This window comes from Cynocephalus volans, chromosome 4 (genome assembly GCF_027409185.1).
Source record: "Cynocephalus volans isolate mCynVol1 chromosome 4, mCynVol1.pri, whole genome shotgun sequence".
Taxonomy (NCBI): Eukaryota; Metazoa; Chordata; class Mammalia; order Dermoptera; family Cynocephalidae; genus Cynocephalus; species Cynocephalus volans.
In genome coordinates this window covers 157,936,003-157,959,652 of record NC_084463.1, presented here as the reverse complement: position 1 = coordinate 157,959,652, position 23,650 = coordinate 157,936,003, and the positions used below count along the sequence as shown (strand labels likewise).

The 23,650-nt window shown below is 48.0% G+C and overlaps 1 protein-coding gene across 4 annotated transcripts in view; it reads left to right on the top strand.

Annotated features, from left to right (window-relative positions):
* The window catches only part of AHNAK (AHNAK nucleoprotein), a 105,587-nt gene that overhangs the window by 11,775 nt on the left and 70,162 nt on the right, over nt 1-23,650 (top strand). Inside the window, exon 5 of one of the 4 annotated variants that reach the window (XM_063092648.1) lies at nt 47-18,413. The exons of the other annotated variants lie outside the window; for them this stretch is intronic. Coding sequence (XP_062948718.1) covers nt 47-17,587 — 17,541 coding nt within the window. The 3' untranslated portion in view covers nt 17,588-18,413. Of the gene's footprint in view, nt 1-46; nt 18,414-23,650 lie in introns of those variants that run through there. 4 annotated transcript variants of the gene reach the window in all.

Here is a 23,650-nt window from a genome sequence, read left to right as displayed (position 1 = left end):
TCAGGCGGACTCTGCTGCAACCTCTGCCGGGCGTGTCTTTCTGCAGACCGGGGTTGATGAAGAGTATCAGCGCATCTACACCACAAAGATCAAGCCTCGGCTGAAGTCGGAGGACGGAGTGGAAGGGGACCCTGGGGAGACCCAAAGCCGCACCATTACGGTGACCAGAAGGGTCACAGCCTACACTGTGGATGTGACCGGCCGAGAAGGAGCCAAGGAAACCGACATCAGCAGCCCTGAATTCAAGATCAAGATTCCAAGGCATGAACTGACTGAAATCTCCAACGTCGACGTGGAAACCCAGTCCGGAAAGACAGTAATCAGACTGCCCTCGGGCTCAGGGGCAGCCTCTCCAACCACGGGCTCTGCTGTGGACATCCAAGCAGGGACCATTTCCGCTTCAGGACCAGAGCTCCCAGGTGTTGACCACTCGAAGCTCCAGGTCACTGTGCCTGGGATAAAGGTGGGAAGCCCAGGCATCAGTGTCAGTGTGAAGGGCTTAGACCTGGGTGGCAAAGGAGGGGTCCAAGTTCCAGGAGTTGACATTTCATCTTCTCTTGGGGGAGGGGCAGTAGAAGTGCAGGGCCCATCCCTCGAGAGTGGTGATATTGGGAAAATTAAAATTCCAACCATGAAGGTGCCAAAATTTGGTGTCTCCACAGGGCCCAAGGGCCAGGCACCAGAGGCAGGACTGAGTGTTTCTGCACCTGAATTCTCTGTGGGGCATAAGGGCGGCCGGCCAGGCTTGACCATCGGTGGGCATATCCAGGACCCTCAGCTACAAATCAGTGCCCCCTCTGCCAATATTAAGGGGCTTGAGGGGAAGCTGAAGGGCTCCCAAATCACTGGGCCATCACTTGAGGGTGACCTAGGCCTGAAAGGTGCCAAGCTACAGGGGAGCATAGGGGTGGACACCTCTGCTCCCAAACTCGGGGGCAGCATCACTGGCCCCACTGTAGAAGTTCAAGCCCCTGATGTTGATGTTCATGGGCCTGGGGGCAAACTGAATATGCCCAAGATGAAAGTCCCCAAATTTTCTGTGTTGGGTTCGAAAGGAGAGGGAGCTAGCATTGATGTGACACTGCCCACAGGTGAAGTGACTCTTCCTGGGATCTCTGGGGATGTCTGCCTGCCTGAGATTGCTCCTGGTGGGCTGGAAGGGAAGATGAAGGGTGCTAAAGTCAAGACTCCTGAAATGATTATTCAGAAACCTAAAATCTCTATGCAGGAGGTGGATCTGAGCCTCGGGTCCTCTCAATTGAAAGGAGATATTAAGGTTTCTGCTCCTAGGGTGCAAGGTGGTGTTAAAGGCCCTCAAGTGGCAGTTAAAGGCTCCAAAGTGGACATTGAGACACCAAACCTAGAGGGGACCTTGATGGGCTCCAAGCTTGGCAGTCCTTCTGGCAAAACAGGAACCTGTAGGATCTCTATGGCAGATGTAGACTTAAACGTGATTGCACCTAAAGTGAAAGGGGGTGTAGATGTCACACTCCCAAAAGTAGAAGGGAAAATCAAAGTCCCTGAAGTTGATGTCAAAGGCCCCAAAGTGGACACCAGCGCCCCAGATGTGGAAGTTCATGGCCCAGAATGGAACCTGAAAATGCCCAAGATGAAAATGCCCAAGTTCAGCACTCCAGGAGTCAAAGGGGAAGGCCTAGGTGTAGAAATGACTCTACCCAAAGGAGATGTCAGCATTTTAGGGCCCAAGGTCAGTGTGGAAGCCCCAGAAGTCAACGTAGAGGGTCTGGGGGGCAAACTTAAAGGCCCTGATGTTAAGCTGCCTGAAGTGACTGTCAAGACCCCAAAGGTCTCCATGCCTGATGTAGATTTGCACGTGAAAGGTACAAAGGTGAAGGGAGAGTATGATGTAACAGTGCCAAAGCTCGAGGGAGAACTGAAAGGCCCCGAAGTGGACACTGATGCCCTAGGTGTGGATGTTCAGGGCCCAGACTGGCATCTGAAAATGCCCAAGATGAAAACGCCCAAATTCAGTGTGCCAGGGTTCAAAGGAGAGGGCCCAGAAGTGGAAGTCAATCTTCCCAAGGCCGATGTGGACATTTCTAGGCCCAAGGTAGATGTTAGTGCTCCAGATGTGAGCATTGAGGGACCAGGAGGGAAATTGAAAGGACCCAAGTTTAAGATGCCGGAGATGAATATCAGAGCCCCAAAGATCTCCATGCCAGATGTGGACTTACATTTGAAAGGCCCCAGTGTAAAGGGAGAGTATGATGTCACCGTGCCAAAGGTCGAAGGGGAAATTAAAGTTCCTGATGTTGAACTTAAAAGTGCCAAAGTGGACATTAGTACCCCGGATGTAGATGTTCAGGGCCCAGACTGGCACCTGAAGATGCCCAAGGTGAAAATGCCCAAGTTCAGCATGCCTGGCTTCAAAGGAGAGGGTCCAGAAGTAGATGTGAACCTGCCCAAGGCTGATGTTGATGTCTCCAGGCCCAAAGTGGGTATTGAACTGCCGGATGTGAATATTGAAGGACCTGAAGGGAAGTTAAAGGGTCCCAAGTTTAAGATGCCTGAGATGAATATCAAGACCCCAAAGATCTCCATGCCTGAGATAGATCTGCATATGAAAAGTCCCAAGGTAAAGGGAGACTATGATGTCACAGTGCCAAAGCTGGAAGGAGATCTGAAAGGCCCAAAACTGGATATCAGTGCCCCAGATAGTGAAGTTCATGGTCCTGATTGGAATCTGAAAATGCCAAAGATTAAAATGCCCAAATTTAGCATGCCCAGCCTCAAAGGAGAGGACCCAGAATTGAATGTGAACCTGCCCAAGGCTGATGTGGACATTTCTGCACCAAAGGTAGATATTAGTGCTCCAGACCTGAACCTTGAAGGTCCAGAAGGGAAGTTGAAAGGCCCCAAGTTTAAGATGCCTGAGATGCACTTCAAAGCTCCAAAAATGTCTCTGCCAGATGTTGACCTTGATCTTAAAGGACCCCAAATGAAAGGAAATCTAGATGTGTCTGCACCAAAAATAGAGGGTGAGATGAAAGTTCCAGATGTGGACATCAAAGGTCCCATGGTTGATATTAAAGCAGCAGATGAAGTTCAAGGTCCAGATTGGAGCCTGAAAATGCCCAAGATAAAAATGCCGAAGTTCAGCATGCCAGGTTTCAAAGCAGAGGGCCCAGATGTGGATGTGGACCTGCCCAAGGCTGACATTGACATCTCAGGACCAAAGGTGGACATTGAAGCCCCAGATGTGAGCCTTGAGGGTCCAGAAGGGAAGCTGAAGGGTCCCAAGTTTAAGATGCCTGAGATGCATTTCAAGGCCCCCAAGGTCTCCATGCCCGATGTTGACTTAAACTTGAAAGGCCCCAAAGTCAAAGGGGATCTGGATGTATCTGTGCCCAAGATAGAAGGTGAAATGAAAGTGCCGGATGTGGAAATCAAAGGGCCCAAAGTGGACATTGTTGTCCCAGATGTTGATGTTCATGGCCCAGACTGGCACCTGAAGATGCCCAAGATGAAAATGCCCAAGTTCAGCATGCCTGGCTTCAAAGCAGAGGGCCCAGATGTGGACGTGAACCTGCCCAAGACTGACATTGACATCTCAGGACCCAAAGTGGACATTGAGGCCCCAGATGTGAGCCTTGAGGGTCCAGAAGGGAAGCTGAAGGGTCCCAAGTTTAAGATGCCTGAGATGCACTTCAAGGCCCCCAAGGTCTCCATGCCTGATGTTGACTTAAACTTGAAAGGCCCCAAAGTCAAAGGGGATCTGGATGTATCTGTGCCCAAGATAGAAGGTGAAATGAAAGTGCCGGATGTGGAAATCAAAGGGCCCAAAGTGGACATTGATGTCCCAGATGTTGATGTTCATGGCCCAGACTGGCACCTGAAGATGCCCAAGATGAAAATGCCCAAGTTCAGCATGCCTGGCTTCAAAGCAGAGGGCCCAGAAGTGGATGTGAACCTGCCCAAGACTGGCATTGATGTCTCGGGACCAAAAGTGGACATTGAAGCCCCAGATGTGAGCCTTGAGGGTCCAGAAGGGAAGCTGAAGGGTCCCAAGTTTAAGATGCCTGAGATGCACTTCAAGGCCCCCAAGGTCTCCATGCCTGATGTTGACTTAAACTTGAAAGGCCCCAAAGTCAAAGGGGATCTGGATGTATCTGTGCCCAAGATAGAAGGTGAAATGAAAGTGCCGGATGTGGAAATCAAAGGGCCCAAAGTGGACATTGATGTCCCAGATGTTGATGTTCATGGCCCAGACTGGCACCTGAAGATGCCCAAGCTGAAAATGCCCAAGTTCAGCATGCCTGGCTTCAAAGCAGAGGGCCCAGAAGTGGATGTGAACCTGCCCAAGACTGGCATTGATGTCTCAGGACCCAAAGTGGACATTGAAGCTCCAGATGTGAGCCTTGAGGGTCCAGAAGGGAAGTTGAAGGGTCCCAAGTTTAAGATGCCTGAAATGCACTTCAAGGCCCCCAAGGTCTCCATGCCTGATGTGGACCTGAATCTTAAGGGGCCAAAACTAAAGGGAGATGTGGATGTGTCTGTGCCTAAATTGGAAGGTGAAATGAAAGTGCCAGATGTGGATATTAAAGCCCCCAAAGTTGACATAAGTGCCCCAGATGTGGATGTGCATGGTCCAGATTGGCACCTAAAGATGCCCAAGGTGAAAATGCCCAAGTTCGGCATGCCCGGCTTCAAAGGAGAGGGCCCCGATGTTGATGTGAACCTGCCCAAGGCCGCTATTGGTGTCTCAGGACCGAAGGTGGACATTGATATTCCAGATGTGAATATTGAAGGTCCAGATGCGAAACTTAAAGGTCCCAAATTTAAGATGCCAGAAATGAATATAAAGTCTCCGAACATATCCATGCCAGATGTAGATTTGCATTTGAAAGGTCCTAAAATGAAAGGAGATTTTGATGTTACAGTTCCAAAAGTAGAAGGAGAGTTAAAAGCCCCTGATGTTGACATCAAAAGCCCCAACGTGGACATTAATGTACCAAAGGTAGATGTTCATGGCCCAGACTGGCACCTGAAGATGCCCAAGGTGAAAATGCCCAAGTTCAGCATGCCCGGCTTCAAAGGAGAGGGCCCAGAAGTGGATGTGAACCTGCCCAAGACCAGTGTTGACATCTCAGGACCCAAGGTGGACATTGATGCTCCAGATGTGAATATTGAAGGGCCAGAGGGGAAACTAAAAGGCCCCAAGTTCAAGATGCCAAGCATGCACATACAGACACACAAAATCTCTATGCCTGATGTTGGACTTAATCTGAAAGCCCCTAAACTAAAAACTGATGTGGATGTTTCCCTTCCCAAAGTAGAAGGAGAGTTGAAAGGTCCTGAAATTGATGTAAAAGCACCTAAGATGGATGTGAATGTTGGTGATATTGATATTGAAGGTCCAGAAGGAAAGTTGAAAGGCCCCAAGTTTAAGATGCCTGAGATGCACTTCAAGGCCCCCAAGATCTCCATGCCTGATGTGGACTTACACTTAAAAGGCCACAAAGTCAAAGGGGATGTAGATGTGTCTGTGCCCAAAGTAGAAGGTGAAATGAAAGTGCCAGATGTGGATTTCAAGGGCCCTAAAGTGGACATTGATGTCCCAGATGTGGATGTTCATGGCCCAGACTGGCGCCTGAAGATGCCCAAGATGAAAATGCCTAAGTTCAGCATGCCTGGCTTCAAAGCAGAGGGCCCAGATGTGGACGTGAACCTGCCCAAGGCTGACATTAATGTGTCTGGACCCAGTGTGGACATTGATGCTCCTGATTTGGATATTGAGGGACCAGAAGGAAAATTGAAAGGCCCCAAATTTAAGATGCCCAAGTTGAATATCAAAGCTCCCAAGATATCCATGCCAGATGTGGACTTGAATTTGAAGGGACCCAAACTGAAAGGAGAGATAGACGTTTCTGTGCCAGAAGTTGAAGGTGATCTCAGAGGTCCGCAAGTCGATATCAAAGGTCCCAGTGTGGATGTGAAAGTCCCTGACGTTGAGTTAGAATGTCCTGATGCAAAGATGAAAGGCCCCAAGTTTAAGATGCCTGAGATGCACTTTAAGGCCCCCAAGATCTCCATGCCTGATGTGGACTTACACCTGAAAGGTCCCAAAGTCAAAGGGGATCTGGATGTGTCTGTGCCAAAATTGGAAGGTGATTTGAAAGGACCCAGTGTGGATGTGGAGGTGCCTGATGTTGATCTGGAATGTCCTGATGCAAAGATGAAAGGCCCCAAGTTTAAGATGCCAGACATGCATTTCAAGGCCCCTAAGATCTCCATGCCTGATGTGGACTTACACGTAAAAGGCCCTAAAGTCAAAGGGGATCTGGATGTGTCTATGCCAAAAGTAGAAGGTGATTTGAAAGGCCCCAGTGTGGACGTGGAGGTGCCTGATGTTGATCTGGAATGTCCTGATGCAAAGGTGAAAGGTCCCAAGTTTAAGATGCCAGACATGCATTTCAAGGCCCCCAAGATCTCAGTGCCTGATGTGGACTTACACTTAAAAAGCCCCAAAGTCAAAGGGGATGTGGATGTGTCTGTGCCCAAAGTAGAAGGTAAGATGAAAGTACCAGATATGGAAATCAAAGGGCCCAAAGTGGACATTGATGTCCCAGATGTTGATGTTCATGGCCCAGACTGGCACCTGAAGATGCCCAAGATGAAAATGCCCAAGTTCAGCATGCCTGGCTTCAAAGCAGAGGGCCCAGATGTGGACGTGAACCTGCCCAAGACTGACATTGACATCTCAGGACCAAAAGTGGACATTGAGGCACCAGATGTGAGCCTTGAGGGTCCAGAAGGGAAGCTGAAGGGTCCCAAGTTTAAGATGCCTGAGATGCACTTCAAGGCCCCCAAGGTCTCCATGCCTGATGTTGACTTAAACTTGAAAGGCCCCAAAATCAAAGGGGATCTGGATGTATCTGTGCCCAAGATAGAAGGTGAAATGAAAGTGCCAGATGTGGAAATCAAAGGGCCCAAAGTGGACATTGATGTCCCAGATGTTGATGTTCATGGCCCAGACTGGCACCTGAAGATGCCCAAGATGAAAATGCCCAAGTTCAGCATGCCTGGCTTCAAAGCAGAGGGCCCAGAAGTGGATGTGAACCTGCCTAAGACTGGCATTGATGTCTCGGGACCCAAAGTGGGCATTGAAGCCCCAGATGTGAGCCTTGAGGGTCCAGAAGGGAAGCTGAAGGGTCCCAAGTTTAAGATGCCTGAGATGCACTTCAAGGCGCCCAAGATCTCCATGCCTGATGTGGACTTAAACTTGAAAGGCCCCAAAGTCAAAGGGGATCTGGATGTGTCTGTGCCCAAGATAGAAGGTGAAATGAAAGTGCCGGATGTGGAAATCAAAGGGCCCAAAGTGGACATTGATGTCCCAGATGTTGATGTTCATGGCCCAGACTGGCACCTGAAAATGCCCAAGATGAAAATACCCAAGTTCAGCATGCCTGGCTTCAAAGCAGAGGGCCCAGAAGTGGATGTGAACCTGCCTAAGACTGGCATTGATGTCTCAGGACCCAAAGTGGACATTGAAGCTCCAGATGTGAGCCTTGAGGGTCCAGAAGGGAAGCTGAAGGGTCCCAAGTTTAAGATGCCTGAGATGCACTTCAAGGCCCCCAAGATCTCCATGCCTGATGTTGACTTAAACTTGAAAGGCCCCAAAGTCAAAGGGGATCTGGATGTATCTGTGCCCAAGATAGAAGGTGAAATGAAAGTGCCGGATGTGGAAATCAAAGGGCCCAAAGTGGACATTGATGTCCCAGATGTTGATGTTCATGGCCCAGACTGGCACCTGAAGATGCCCAAGGTGAAAATGCCCAAGTTCAGCATGCCTGGCTTCAAAGGTGAGGGCCCTGATGTGAATGTGAACCTGCCCAAGACTGATGTTGATATCTCAGGACCTAAGGTAGACATTGAAGGCCCTGATTTTAATATTGAAGGACCAGAAGGAAAGTTGAAAGGTCCTAAGTTCAAGATGCCTGAGATGAACATCAAAGCCCCCAAGATCTCCATGCCTGACTTTGACTTGCATCTGAAAGGTCCCAAAGTAAAGGGTGATGTGGATGTTTCTCTGCCCAAAGTGGAAGGTGACCTCAAGAGCCCCAAAGTGGACATTAAGTGTCCCAAAGTAGATATCGATGCCCCAGATGTGGATGTTCAAGGCCCTGACTGGCACCTGAAGATGCCCAAGGTGAAAATGCCTAAGTTCAGCATGCCTGGCTTCAAAGGAGAGGGTCCCGAAGTGGATGTGAACCTGCCCAAAGCCAATATTGATGTCTCAGGACCTCAGGTGGACATTGAAGGCCCTGATGTTAACATTGAAGGACCAGAAGGAAAGTTGAAAGGTCCCAAGTTCAAGGTGCCTGAGATGAACATTAAAGCCCCAAAGATCTCCCTGCCTGACATAGATCTAAATTTGAAAGCTCCGAAGGTCAAAGGCGATGTGGATGTTACCCTGCCAAAGGTGGAAGGTGACCTAAAGGGCCCCAAAGTTGACATCAAAGGCCCCAAAGTGGACATCAATGCCCCTGATGTGGATGTTCATGGCCCAGACTGGCACCTGAAGATGCCCAAGATGAAAATGCCTAAGTTCAGCATGCCTGGCTTTAAAGGAGAGGGCCCAGATGTGGATGTGAACTTGCCGAAGGCTGACATTGATGTCTCAGGACCGAAAGTAGACATCGAATGTCCTGATGTGAATATTGATGGGCCTGAAGGAAAGTGGAAAAGTCCAAAGTTTAAGATGCCTGAAATGCATTTGAAGACTCCAAAGATTTCCATGCCAGATATTGACCTTAATCTAACAGGTCCAAAATTAAAAGGAGGTGTGGATGTATCAGGTCCTAAGATTGAGGGAGATCTGAAAGGACCTGAAGTTGATCTCAAAGGCCCCAAAGTGGACATTAATGTCCCAGATGTTGATGTTCAGGGCCCAGATTGGCACCTGAAGATGCCCAAAATGAAAATGCCCAAGTTCAGCATGCCTGGCTTCAAAGGAGAAGGCCCAGAAGTGGATGTGAACCTGCCCAAGGCTGACATTGATGTTTCAGGACCCAAGTTAGATATTGAAGGCCCAGATGTTAGTATTGAAGGCCCAGAAGGAAAGTTGAAAGGTCCTAAGTTCAAGATGCCCGAGATGAACATCAAAGCCCCCAAGATTTCCATGCCTGACTTTGACTTGCATCTGAAAGGTCCCAAGGTAAAGGGTGATGTGGATTTTTCTCTGCCCAATGTGGAAGGTGACCTCAGAGGCCCTGAGGTTGACCTCAAAGGCCCCGGAGTGGACCTTAGTGCCCCGGATGTTGATGTTCATGGCCCAGACTGGCACCTGAAGATGCCCAAGGTGAAAATGCCCAAGTTCAGCATGCCTGGCTTCAAAGGAGAGGGTCCCGAAGTGGACGTGAACCTGCCCAAGGCTGACATTGATGTCTCAGGACCCAAGGTGGACATTGAAGGCCCTGACGTTCATATTGAAGGACCAGAGGGAAAGCTGAAAGGTCCCAAGTTCAAGATGCCAGAGATGAACATCAAAGCCCCCAAGATTTCCATGCCTGACATTGATCTTAACCTGAAAGGGCCCAAAGTGAAGGGTGATATGGATGTGTCTCTACCAAAAGTGGAAGGTGAGATTAAAGCTCCAGAGGTGGATATTAAAGGGCCCAAAGTGGATATTGATGCCCCAGATGTGGATGTTCATGGCCCAGACTGGCACCTGAAGATGCCCAAGATAAAAATGCCCAAGTTCAGCATGCCCGGCTTCAAAGGAGAGGGCCCAGAAGTGGACGTGAACCTGCCCAAGGCCGACATTGACGTCTCAGGACCCAAGGTGGACATTGATGTTCCAGATGTGAATATTGAAGGTCCAGATGCAAAACTGAAGGGCCCCAAGTTCAAGATGCCAGAGATGAACATCAAGGCTCCTAAGATCTCTATGCCAGATTTGGACCTTAATCTTAAAGGTCCTAAAATAAAAGGAGATGTGGATCTTTCACTTCCAAATGTAGAAGGTGATTTGAAAGGACCTACTCTTGACATAAGGGGCCCAAAAGTAGATGTGGATACTCCAGATATTGACATTCATGGCCCAGAGGGCAAATTAAAAGGTCCCAAACTGAAGATGCCTGACATGCATGTAAACATGCCCAAGATCTCCATGCCAGATATTGACTTGAATTTGAAAGGCTCGAAGCTGAAGGGAGATGTTGATGTTTCTGGGCCCAGATTGGAAGGTGACATTAAAGCTCCTAAACTGGATGTAAAGGGCCCTGAAGTGGACATTTCTGTTCCTAAGCTCAATATTGAAGCCAAGTCTAAGAAATCTCGTTTTAAGCTCCCCAAATTTAATTTTTCAGGCTCCAAAGTTCAGACTCCTGAGGTGGATGTTAAAGTTAAAAAGCCAGATATTGATGTAACAGGACCAAAAGTTGATATTAATGCTCCTGATATTGATGTCCAAGGAAAAGTGAAAGGATCCAAGTTTAAAATGCCTTTTCTGAGTATTTCATCTCCCAAAGTTTCTATGCCTGATGTGGAGTTAAATTTGAAAAGTCCTAAAGTCAAAGGAGACTTTGATGTTGCAGGTCCTAATTTAGAAGGTGACTTTAAAGGTCCCAAAGTGGATTTTAAGGCACCAGAAGTCCACCTTAATGCACCTGATGTGGATGTTCATGGCCCAGATTGGAATCTGAAAATGCCCAAGATGAAAATGCCAAAATTCAGTGTGCCTGGCTTAAAAGCAGAAGGGGCAGATGTGTCTGTGGATCTACCAAAAGGAGACATCAACATAGAGGGTCCCAGTGTGAATATTGAGAGCCCAGAAATCAATGTGGAAGGTCCAGAAGGAGGCTTAAAAGGTCCAAAATTCAAGATGCCTGAGATGCATGTCAAAGCTCCCAAGGTCTCCATGCCTGATGTTGACTTAAATCTGAAGGGCCACAAGGGGAAAGGTGGTGTGGATATTTCTCTTCCCAAACTTGAAGGGGATTTGAAAGGGCCAGAAGTTGATATCAAAGGCCCCAAAGTGGACATTAATGCCCCAGATGTGGATGTGCATGGCCCAGACTGGCATCTGAAGATGCCTAAGGTGAAAATGCCCAAGTTCAGCATGCCTGGCTTTAAAGGAGAGGGTCCTGAAGTGGATGTGAACCTGCCCAAGGCTGACATTGATGTCTCAGGGCCCAAAGTCAACATTGATATTCCAGATGTGAATATTGAAGGTCCAGATGCAAAACTGAAGGGCCCCAAGTTCAAGATGCCAGAGATGAACATCAAAGCTCCCAAGATTTCCATGCCTGACATTGATCTAAACCTGAAGGTCCCCAAAATGAAGACTGATGTGGATGTGTCTTTGCCCAAAGTGGAAGGTGATGTCAAGGGCCCTGAAGTGGACATCAAGGGGCCTACAGTGGACATTGACACTCCTGATATTAACATTGAAGGCCCAGAGGGCAAATTGAAAGGTCCCAAGTTTAAGATGCCAGAGATGCACCTAAAGGCCCCCAAAATATCAATGCCTGACATTGATTTAAACCTGAAGGGCCCCAAGATGAAGGGTGATGTGGATGTTTCCCTTCCCGGGATTGAAGGGGATCTAAAAGGACCTGAGGTTGACATCAAAGGCCCGAAAATGGACATTAATGCCCCAGGTGTGGATGTTCATGGCCCAGACTGGCACCTGAAGATGCCCAAGGTGAAAATGCCCAAGTTCAGCATGCCTGGCTTCAAAGGAGAGGGTCCCGAAGTGGACGTGAACCTGCCCAAGGCTGCCATTGATGCCTCAGGACCCAAGGTGGACATTGAAGGCCCTGACGTTCATATTGAAGGACCGGAGGGAAAGTTGAAAGGTCCCAAGTTCAAGATGCCAGAGATGAACATCAAAGCCCCCAAGATTTCCATGCCTGACATTGATCTTAACCTGAAAGGGCCCAAAGTGAAGAGTGATGTGGATGTGTCGCTACCAAAAGTGGAAGGTGAGATTAAAGTTCCAGAGGTGGATATTAAAGGGCCCAAAGTGGACATTGATGCCCCAGAAGTGGATGTTCATGGCCCAGACTGGCACCTGAAGATGCCCAAGATAAAAATGCCTAAGTTCAGCATGCCCGGCTTCAAAGGAGAGGGTCCAGAAGTGGACGTGAACCTGCCCAAGGCCGACATTGACGTCTCAGGACCCAAGGTGGACATTGATGTTCCAGATGTGAATATTGAAGGTCCAGAGGCAAAACTGAAGGGCCCCAAGTTCAAGATGCCAGAGATGAACATCAAAGCCCCCAAGATCTCTATGCCTGACATTGATTTACACTTGAAAAGTCCTAAGGTGAAGGGAGATGTGGACATTTCTTTGCCTAAGGTGGAAGGTGACATACAGGCTCCTGAAGTTGACCTCAGAGGCCCTAAGGTTGACATTGATGTTCCAGATGTGGATGTTCATGGCCCAGACTGGCACCTGAAGATGCCCAAGGTGAAAATGCCCAAGTTCAGCATGCCCGGCTTCAAAGGAGAAGGCCCAGAACTGGATGTTCATTTGCCCAAAGCTGACATCGATGTCTCAGGTCCCAAGGTGGACATTGACACTCCTGACATTGACATTCATGGTCCAGAAGGAAAACTGAAGGGCCCCAAGTTTAAAATGCCTGACCTGCACCTCAAGGCACCCAAGATCTCCATGCCTGAAGTTGACCTGAATCTGAAGGGTCCAAAGGTGAAGGGAGAGGTGGATGTGTCTCTGCCCAAAGTGGAAGGAGACCTCAAGGGACCTGAAGTTGACCTCAAGGGCCCCAAATTGGACATCCATGCCCCAGATGTGGATGTGCATGGTCCAGACTGGCATCTGAAGATGCCTAAGGTGAAAATGCCCAAGTTCAGCATGCCAGGTTTCAAAGGAGAGGGTCCCGAAGTGGACGTGAACCTTCCCAAGGCCAACATTGATGTCTCAGGGCCCAAAGTCGACATTGATGTTCCAGATGTGAATATCGAAGGTCCAGATGCAAAACTGAAGGGTCCCAAGTTCAAGATGCCAGAGATGAACATCAAAGCCCCCAAGATCTCCATGCCTGACTTTGACTTGCACCTGAAAGGTCCCAAAGTAAAGAGTGATGTGGATGTTTCCCTTCCTAAGGTGGAAGGTGACCTAAAAGGCCCTGATGTTGACATCAAAGGTCCCAAAGTGGACTTTGATGCCCCTGATGTGAATATTGAAGGTCCAGGTGCAAAACTGAAGGGCCCGAAGTTCAAGATGCCAGAGATGAACATCAAAGCCCCCAAGATCTCCATGCCTGATCTCGACTTTAACTTGAAGGGTCCCAAAGTGAAGGGTGATGTGAATGTCTCTTTGCCCCATATGGAAGGTGATCTCAAGGGCCCTGAAATTGATATCAAGGGACCCAAGGTGGACATTGATACTCCTGATGTTAGTATTGAAGGTCCAGAAGGGAAACTGAAGGGGCCCAAATTTAAGATGCCAGAGATGCACATCAAAGCCCCCAAGATTTCCATGCCTGACTTGGACTTAAATCTCAAAGGGCCAAAGGTACAGGGAGATGTGGACATCTCACTTCCCAAGGTGGAAGGTGATCTGAAAGGGCCGGAGTTGGACATTGAAGGTCCTGAAGGGAAACTCAAAAGTCCCAAATTTAAGATGCCTGATGTCCACTTCAAAACCCCACAAATTTCCATGAGTGACATTGATTTAAACTTGAAAGGACCTAAGATAAAAGGAGATTTGGACATTTCCATTCCTAAAGTAGAAGGGGATCTTAAAGGCCCCAAAGTAGATGTCAAAGGCCCTAAGCTGGACATAGACACTCCTGACATTGACATTCATGGTCCAGAAGGAAAACTGAAGGGCCCCAAGTTTAAAATGCCTGACCTGCACCTCAAGGCACCCAAGATCTCCATGCCTGAAGTTGACCTGAATCTGAAGGGTCCCAAAGTAAAGGGCGATGTGGATGTGTCTCTGCCCAAAGTGGAAGGAGACCTCAAGGGTCCTGAAGTTGACATCAAAGGTCCCCAAGTGGACATGGATGTCCCTGACATAGACGTTCATGGCCCAGACTGGCACCTGAAAATGCCCAAGGTGAAAATGCCCAAGTTCAGCATGCCTGGCATCAAAGGAGAGGGCCCAGAAGTGGATGTGAACCTGCCCAAGGCCAACATTGACGTCTCAGGACCCAAAGTCGACATTGATGTTCCAGATGTGAATATCGAAGGTCCAGATGCAAAACTGAAGGGTCCCAAGTTCAAGATGCCAGAGATGAACATCAAAGCCCCCAAGATCTCCATGCCTGACATTGACTTAAACCTGAAAGGTCCCAAAGTGAAGGGTGATATGGAAGTTTCCCTGCCTAAGGTGGAAGGTGATTTTAAGGGCCCTGATGTTGACATCAAAGGCCCCAAGGTGGACATCGATGCCCCTGATGTGGATGTTCATGGCCCAGACTGGCACCTGAAGATGCCCAAGGTGAAAATGCCCAAGTTCAGCATGCCTGGCTTCAAAGGAGAGGGCCTAGAAGTGGATGTGAACTTGCCCAAGACTGACATTGATGTCTTGGGACCCAAGGTGGACATTGAAGTTCCAGATGTGAATATCGAAGGTCCAGATGCGAAACTGAAGGGCCCCAAGTTCAAGATGCCTGAGATAAATATCAAGACTCCCAGGATCTCCATGCCAGATGTTGACCTGGATTTGAAAGCACCCAAAGTAAAAGGAGGTTATGATGTGTCTGTCCCTAAGACTGAAGGTACTTTCAAAGGCCCAGAAATAGAACTTACAGGTCCACGTCTGGATTTTGAAGGCCCTTCTGCCAAACTCAGTGGCCCACATTTGAAGATGCCATCACTGGATATATCCGCTCCTAAAGTAACTTCTCCTGATGTTGATTTGCATCTCAAGGCACCAAAAATTGGAGTTTCTGGTCCCAAGGTGGAAGGTGGTGAAATGGACCTCAAGGGGCCCAGAGTTGATTTAGAAGCTCCAAACTTAGATGTACACATGGAGAATCCAGATATTAACATGGAGGGGCCAGATGTTAAAATTCCCAAATTTAAGAAACCCAAGTTTGGATTTGGGGCAAAAAGCCCCAAAGCTGACATTAAGTCACCTTCACTAGATGTGACTGTTCCTGAGGCAGAGTTGAACCTTGAGACTCCTGAAATTAGTGTTGGTGGCAAGGTCAAGAAAAGTAAGTTTAAAATGCCTAAAATTCATATGAGTGGTCCTAAAATTAAGGGCAAAAAACAGGGATTTGATTTGAACGTTCCTGGAGGTGAAATTGATGCTAATCTCAAGTCTCCTGATGTAGATGTCAATGTTGCTGGACCGGATGCCTCACTCAAAGTTGATGTGAAATCTCCCAAAACCAAGAAACCTATGTTTGGAAAAATGTACTTCCCAGACGTAGAGTTTGACATTAAATCATCTAAATTTAAAGCTGAGGCCCCCCTGCCTAGCCCCAGAATGGAGGGTGAAATCCAAGCACCTAATGTGGATATTTCTTCACCAAGGATTCATGTGGAAGGTCCTGACATCAAAGTGAAGGCTCCCAAGTTCAAGGTGCCAGGTGCGGATATCTCAGGGCCAAAAATAGAAGGTGATTTGAAAGGTCCTAGGGTGCAGGCAAACTTGGATGCCCCTGACATCAACATTGAAGGCCCAGATGCTAAAATCAAAGCACCATCTTTTGGCATTTCTGCTCCTCAAGTCTCCATCCCTGATGCGACTGTTAACTTGAAAGGACCAAAGATAAAGGGTGATGTTCCCAGTGTGGGACTGGAAGGACCAGACATAGATCTTCAAGGTCCAGAAGCGAAAATCAAGTTCCCCAAGTTTTCAGTGCCCAAGATCGGTGTCCCTGGTGTGAAAATGGAGGGGGAGGGAGCTGAGGTCCACGCCCAGCTGCCCTCTCTTGAAGGAGGCTTGAGTGCACCAGGTATTAAGCTTGAAGGACCTGATGTCTCTCTGAAGGGGACAGGAGTGGACTTGCCTTCAGTGAACCTCTCTATGCCAAAAGTCTCTGGACCTGACCTTGACCTGAACTTGAAAGGACCAACTTTGAAAGGAGACCTGGCTGTCTCTGGTGACATCGAGTGCCCTAAAGTATCCGTAGGAGCTCCTGATCTAAGCTTGGAGGCATGTGAAGGTCATATTAAGCTTCCCAAAATGAAGCTGCCCCAGTTTGGCATCTCTACTCCAGGGTCTGACTTGGACATTAATGTCAAGGGGCCTCATGTTGCTGGAGGACTGAAGGGGCCAGGCATGGATGTAAACATCAGAGGACCTCAGATTTCAGCACCGGATGTGGACTTTAACTTGGAAGGACCAAAAGTGAAAGGGAGCCTCGGGGCTACCAGTGAGATGAAAGGCCCCACTGTCAGAGGAGGTCTTCCGGGCATCAGTGTTCACAGTCCAGAAGGAAACCTCCAAATGCCTGGAATTAAGTCCTCTGGATGTGATGTGGACCTGCCTGGTGTGAATGTGAAACTCCCAACTGGGTGTATTTCTGGTCCTGAAATCAAAGGCGATCTGAAAGGTTCAGGAATAGGTTTCCATGGGGCTGCTCCTGATATCAGTGTGAAGGGGCCTTCCTTTAATATGGCATCTCCTGAGTCAGATTTTGGTGTCAGCTTGAAGGGCCCAAACATCCAAGGAGGTGTGGATGTTTCAGGGGGTGTCAGTTCCCCAGATATCAGTCTGGGCGAAGGGCACGTGAGTGTCAAAGGTTCCAGGGGTGAGTGGAAGGGACCTCAGGTCTCCTCCGCTGTCAACTTGGATGCATCTAAGTTTGCTGGGGGCCTTCATTTCTCAGGACCAAAGGTGGAAGGAGGTGTGAAAGGAGGTCAGGTTGGACTCCAAGGTCCTGGGCTGAGTGTGTCCGGGCCTCAAGGTCACTTAGAAAGTGGATCTGGAAAAGTAACATTCCCCAAGATGAAGATCCCCAAATTTACCTTCTCTGGCCGTGAGCTGGTTGGCAGAGAAGTGGGGGTGGATATTAACTTCCCTAAAGTGGAAGCCAACGTTCAGGCTGGTGCCGGAGAAGGCGAGTGGGAAGAGTCTGAAGGAAAACTTAAAAAGTCCAAAATCAAAATGCCCAAGTTTAATTTTTCCAAACCTAAAGGGAAAGGTGGTATAACCAGCTCTCCGGAAGCATCCATTTCTGGGTCCAAAGGTGACCTGAAAAGCTCGAAGGCTAGCCTGGGCTCTCTGGAAGGAGAGGCAGAGGCCGAAGCATCCTCACCCAAAGGCAAATTCTCCTTATTTAAAAGTAAGAAGCCACGGCATCGCTCAAATTCTTTCAGTGATGAGAGGGAGTTCTCTGCACCTTCCACCCCGACGGGGACTTTGGAGTTTGAAGGTGGGGAAGTGTCACTAGAAGGTGGGAAAGTTAAAGGGAAGCAAGGGAAGCTGAAATTCGGTACCTTTGGGGGATTTTCAAAGAGCAAAGGCCATTACGAGGTGACGGGCAGTGATGATGAGACAGGCAAGTTACAGGGGAGTGGAGTGTCCTTGGCCTCTAAGAAGTCCCGGCTGTCCTCTTCTTCTAGCAATGACAGTGGGACGAAGGTTGGCATCCAGCTTCCCGAGGTGGAGCTGACAATCTCTACAAAGAAAGAGTAACAGGCCTTTGTATGTGTGTACATATATGTATAAAAATACATCAGCCTTGGGTGTGTTTGTATATAAATCCAAAGAGGAACACGCCGACAGCCTCAGCAATAATGCAAAAGATCTTGCCTCTCCTGCTGGCAAGCGCTGAAAAACCAATCGCCTTTAGGCTCCTGGAACTATCCAGATAGGTAAAGAGTTCCAAGTTTGTCCAGTCCATGTGCAAAGTCAACAGTATTTGCCTTAAGATTTCAGTTTTTTTGCATTGAACGCTGAGAGCTTCTGTTTACTAAGCGAGCTTTTGTTGTTTATTATCCTCATTTTTACTGAACATTGTTAGTATTTGGGTAATGGAAACCCACTTTTTCATTGTAATGACTTTTGGGGGCTTTTGTTAGTGAGGGAGGGTGGGGTAAAAGGCAGTAGAGGGGGCCAGGTCTCAATTTCTCCTAAGATCGGCTCTGTTCAAACAGCAAGCACCCAAAGATGGCCCAGAGGGGGCGGCAGCCAGGGTGTGTGGGTGTTTTTAGACTTCTTTAGCATTGCTTTTTTCCCCCAGGGGTGGTGGTCCCAGCCGGTTTGGTGCTCATGGTGAGAGGGAATTAGAATTTGTTTGCAAATTGTCCAACCCACCAGCTCAACATGAGGGGCTTCCATTCTGTGTTTTGTAAGAGATATGTTTTTATTCATGACTGCCATGTTCCTGATACTAGTTCTGATTTCTTTTAACAAATGTTATCATGATTAAGAAATTTTCCAGCACTTTAATGGCAAGTTAATTGAGAATGTAAGAAAAATGATGCTGTACAAGGCAAATAAAGCTGTTTATTAACCCTGATGTCTCGTGCCTTTGCATTCTGTGTTGGGGGATGAGCCTGGGGAGGCTGCACACCAGCCTGTTCACACTGGATCCACCCAGTGGCATTGCTAGTTTCATGAGTGACTTTAATGTGGTGACCTCCCCATAGGTAATGGGAGGGATTCTTTGCTTCTTGATTCCCATGGTGAGGCTGGCTGCACCATCGTGGTGAAATCAAGAGAGGCTGGGCACACTGGTGGCCCAACCCCTAGGATCCACCCCCCAACCTTGCATCTTCAGATCTGAATACAAGATCCAGAAATGGTTCTAAACGGGTAAAAGGATACAGATGTGAAAGGAAAAAAGGCCTCTTGGAGTGCTAGAAAGGGCTCTGGCTGTGAGTCACAGGCCTGCCGTCTATTCCTGACTTGGCTGTGGGTTTGCTGGACCCTGCCCTCTCTGGCCCTCTTCAGTTTCCTCTTTGAAATAAGAGTCTGATCTCATATTAGATATATTTATGGTTCCTTCTAGTTCATTTTAGGGCTAAAAATTATGAAAAATCTCTTCTGACCAAAATCTCCTTTTGGTTTCCCATTTTGCAGACAGCACATGGTGGGCAGCTTTCTAGTAACCGGCTCTTATTGTTGGTCATTGCTGGGCAGAGGGTGGTGCCTTCTTGTACTGAAATGGTGAGACCAAACTAGTCCCCCTCTCCATTCCCTAGAGCTGCCACCTTTCTGCCAGTGGAGGCAGCTCTGCGCTTGGATTCCCCTAGATCAGAGATAGTAGGTCCCCCCTGCCAGCCCCCCCAGGCCCAGCTTGTCAGTGGGTCTTTGCACGCAGCAGTGGGGTCTCCTGTCCAGCGTGGACTCCACCTGTCCTTGCTTGGATTTCAGACGTGCATTCCCCAGCTTTGTCCATTCCCACTGCAGCCAGCAGAGCCTGTTTCCTGCGGATTTCAGAGCTCAAGGGTTTTGCAAAGAGGTAGGTCAGGAGGGAGGCCTTTGATCCCCTGCTGCTTTTCTTCAGACGACCGACCTACAGCTGCTTTTGTGACTTGGACGAGGCACTCAACCTCTTTGAGCCTCAGTTTCCTCACCCATAAAATGGGGACAGTATCCATAGGGCCAAAGAGTCCATTCAGGTATTTGGGTATGTATCGTGCAAGGGCATCACATTTAAGTGGGTGGCTTTCATGTCACAGCCATGGGATTATGAGAGCATGAAGGTAGGTATGGAGTCCTTGAGAGGTGGGTGTGAGCCCATCTTCTATATAATCCCCCGAGTGCCCTGGGTCACATGCACTCAAGAGCGTGAGCATGTACACACGGGCACACACCTCTGTGTGCAGCTGCCTCTGTCCTACCTGGGCCTGGGCACCCTGCAAGGTGCTTCTTTCACTCATCCACAGCTTGAAGTCCAGTTCTTGTTCCTCACCTCTGAAGCTGGGGTGGGACAGAGCATGCATGCTGCCCGAGATGTGTGGCCCTGGAGTCCGGAGGGTGGGGTGAGTGGGGGATGGGAGTGCACTTGTGCACACAGCTAGGAGAGATGCCCATTAGGGTGCTGGGAAGATCCCCTGGGCAGAGCTACTCAGGTTGTCCAATGATATATCAATTAAATTTTTTTTGAGCTTGAGGAAGCAGTGATGTAAGCCAGTGGTGGCCCTCAGTGTCCATTTATTCAACACATTTTTTTGAGCACCATGTGGCTGGATGTTGTCCTAGCCCCTCTGATCGCAGAATGCTCCTCTGCTGACAGACACGGACCAAACGGTGTGATGGACATGAAAAACGGGAATGCTTTGAACACTGGAAATAAAGCCATGGAAATAATACACTGACCAGGGATGACGAGGCCTGTTATGATTCCTGAGTTCCCAGGGAGAGATCTGATTGGCTGGGATGGTCAGGGTGGCAAGGAGGATGGAGAAAGAACACAGCGACCGGCCATTCAAACTCAAGAAACTTCTCAGCCACCCTCTTCTTCATTAGGCCCAGGCTGGAGGCAGTGGCCAGAGAACAGGAGTTCTCCCTCCTGCAGTGACCATGCCATAGAAGGGACAGCGGGGGAGGGGCATAGGGGCTGGAGGAGCACGTTGAGGGACCATCCCAGCTGGCCTCCCTTTGCCCGACCCCCCGCCTGCCCACTCTCATTACCACCTGTCCCCTGTTCTCCTTGATGTCTTCATCACCCTCTACCTACCCCTGTCCTCTCTCAGTCCTGGGTGGGGATGCTCCAAGTTATCCCTCAAAGTCCTGCAGGGGCCCAGACTTGCAAGCTCTTATGCTCTGAGGCCCTGGTTCCTGCATTTGAGGGTAGGAGCAGTGTCAGGAGACTGGGGAGGGGCTGGGCTAGTCTTCAGAGTTCCAGCAATGAGAGATAGCAGGGACTGCAGCCTCAAGGTATACCTACTTCACTTCAGGTAGTATGACTGTGTGTGGACAGCGGTGTCGTTAAGAGGACATTTGGAAAACTGAATTATTTTGAAATGCACCATGGATTCACAAATGCCAGTGAATAGTTTTCATAAACACAAAGTCATTCCTCTATTTGTCCCTCTAGCAAATTTAATTCCACTTGAAGATAGTTCAACCAAAGAGACTTTAATAAAGGGACTGATGGCCTGGTCAGTAAGCAGCTCATCTGGTTAGAGCATGGTGCTGATAACACCAAGGTCAAGGGTTCAGATTCTTCCTAGAGTCCAGTGAGTGGGAGGTAGAGGAGGGACCACAGCATCTGCCAGAACTGCCTGCCATGTGAGCAGAGACATGCCCTGACTTCCACCTCCTCCTGCTGGTGCCTCCCCACTGGGGGGCCAGGGGGCCCAGGTGCTGCAGGTGATCAACCTCTTGGGACACAGAGCAGGGCAGGGAAGTAGGGAGAGAGGGCCTGAAGGTGGAGTGGGCAGATAGAGAATAACCAGGACAATGTCTTAATGCTCCCATTTTACTGTTTGGTAAGTTTGAATTTTTATGTTTTGAGGTTTCTTCAAATAGCCACAATTATGTGGAATGTGTTTCAGGTACGTTGTTCTGTTCTCAGTAGTCACCTTGGGAGGCTCCACACTTATTTTCATGAAAATTCTATTGTTAAGAATATTTTTGTTCCCTCTCTTTTGGAACTGCCCTCAGAGTCAAGGGTATGTTAAAAGAAATTTTTTTTTTCTTGGGGAAACACAAATCTTTCCTTTCTTGATTTCTGCAATTAGCCAAAGGGACTGGGAGATAGTCTAGGGTTCAGGACTTGTAAAGAGCAATGGCCTGGGAGTCAGTGGGATTAGCTGTGCCCTGGACATATTAAGGTCCATCTCTGAGCCTCGGTTTCCTTATTTGTAACAAGGATAAGGTATTCTCTAAGGTCCTTGCCAGTTCTAATAGTCTATGATCCCTTTGGGAGCAAGGCAGGATAATTAGGTGGGTGGACTGTTTTGGGTAAAAAGCAAGGCATGATTATAACGTAATGCAACTAATTTTCCCATGTGGTTGGAAAGTAGTCTCAAATGTTTTGCGCAAAGGCAGCACTACTATCGAAATGCTCTATGTCTCCAGCATCCTAAAGCAAAAGGGTCAGCACCCACTAGGACTTTGCTTTTTGCTAATATACACATACCACTTCAGAGTCCCACCTTAGATCTCTGGTATTGTGCATTAGCTGTAACATTAAGGAACATTATCTGGGAGATGCAGCTAAGCATGTAATTGAAGTTTCTTTTTTTCTAAAAAAAGTGTATTTATTTTGAATTCAAACCTGCAGAGAAGTTGCAAGAATAATATAATGAATATCCATATACTTTTCACTTGGATTCACCCATTGTTAACATTTATCTTATTTGCTTAAATCTCTCCCTCTGTATATGTAGATGTTATAATTACCATTATTTTTGCTGAATCTTTTGAGAGTAAATTGCAGATATCATCATGACCCTTTACCCCTAAATACTTTAGCATATATAGACATTGTTGTATATAACCTCAATATGATAATTAAATTCAGGAAACCTAACACTGATACATTATCTAATATATAGTCCATATTTACATTGTACCTATTGCCCCAATAATTTCCCTTACAGCAATGTCTTTTTTCCCATTTAGGCTTTAATCATCCATGATCCCACATGGCATTTAGTTGTCTTGGTCTCTTTATTTCTTCAGTCTGGAACAGTTTCTCAGCTTTTGGTTGTCATTCATAACACTGTAATTTTGGAAGTGTACAGGACCTGTGGTTCTGTAGAAATGTCTCTCAGTCTGGGTTCGTCTGACGATGCTTCCTCATGGTTAGATTCAAGTTATGTATTTTGGGGCCGGAATACCACAGAAGTGATGTTGGGTCTTTTTCAGTCCATCACCTCGGGAGGCACATGATAGGTATGTTAATTTTGATTCCTTGGTTAAGTAGGAGATTGTAACGTTGCCATGTTTCCAGTTGTAATTAACAAGTAAACCCAAGTTTTCAAAAAAGAAGTCCAAGTTTGGGCAAGTTTATTTCACAAGCACACTTTAAAGGGCGGGGGGCATGCTTAGCCTTGGCGTGCTCTCAGGCTGGGGGTTTCGAAAATGTAGTTCTGGCTTTGGATTTGCGGCACAGAGCAGCTCTCTGTCTTCCCTCAAGAGGACAAAGAATTCCGTGCATGAACGCTTGCCATGGGGCCGGGAATGCCATGTGCTGTTTACCAGCCTCTGAATTCCGTGGCGCCCGGCAGCTGTGAGTGCTTCCTAAGGCCGAATGCTCCCCGCAGAAATGCTACCACAGGCCACAGCAAATGTGTGGGGAACATTCTGCTGAGGAGGGCGGTTTCATTTCCCTTTAAATGCCTCTGTTATTTTCCACCACAAGCTTGAGGCCTGGCCCTAATGGAAAAACTTCCCAGTAGTGGAGCCAAGGATGGGAAAGGGTTACCAGTGCAAAGACCTTCTCCTTGGACAGGGCGTTCTCTTTCACAAAGTGTTTCATCCCTTGAGATCACACACTAGGTTCTTAGCTCCACCCAGGCAAGAAAGCAGAGGTGACCCTGCCTAGGTCAACCTAAGCGTTCTGATTAAAACATTTGTTTCTTCCCCGTGATGCCATTGTGGCTTCCCTGAGGAAGTTGGGAATTTTTTTCAGAGGGTGGAGAAAATGGAAGATGTTTCTTGAAATTTGTGTAAGGTCTTGGATCTTTTACCATCCACAAAAGTAGGTATTAAACAGTGACTGTGTGACAAGCCCCTTTCCTCAGTGAGCCTATAGGAGCATCCTTACAGTCTAATAAGAGAATAATAATAATAATAATA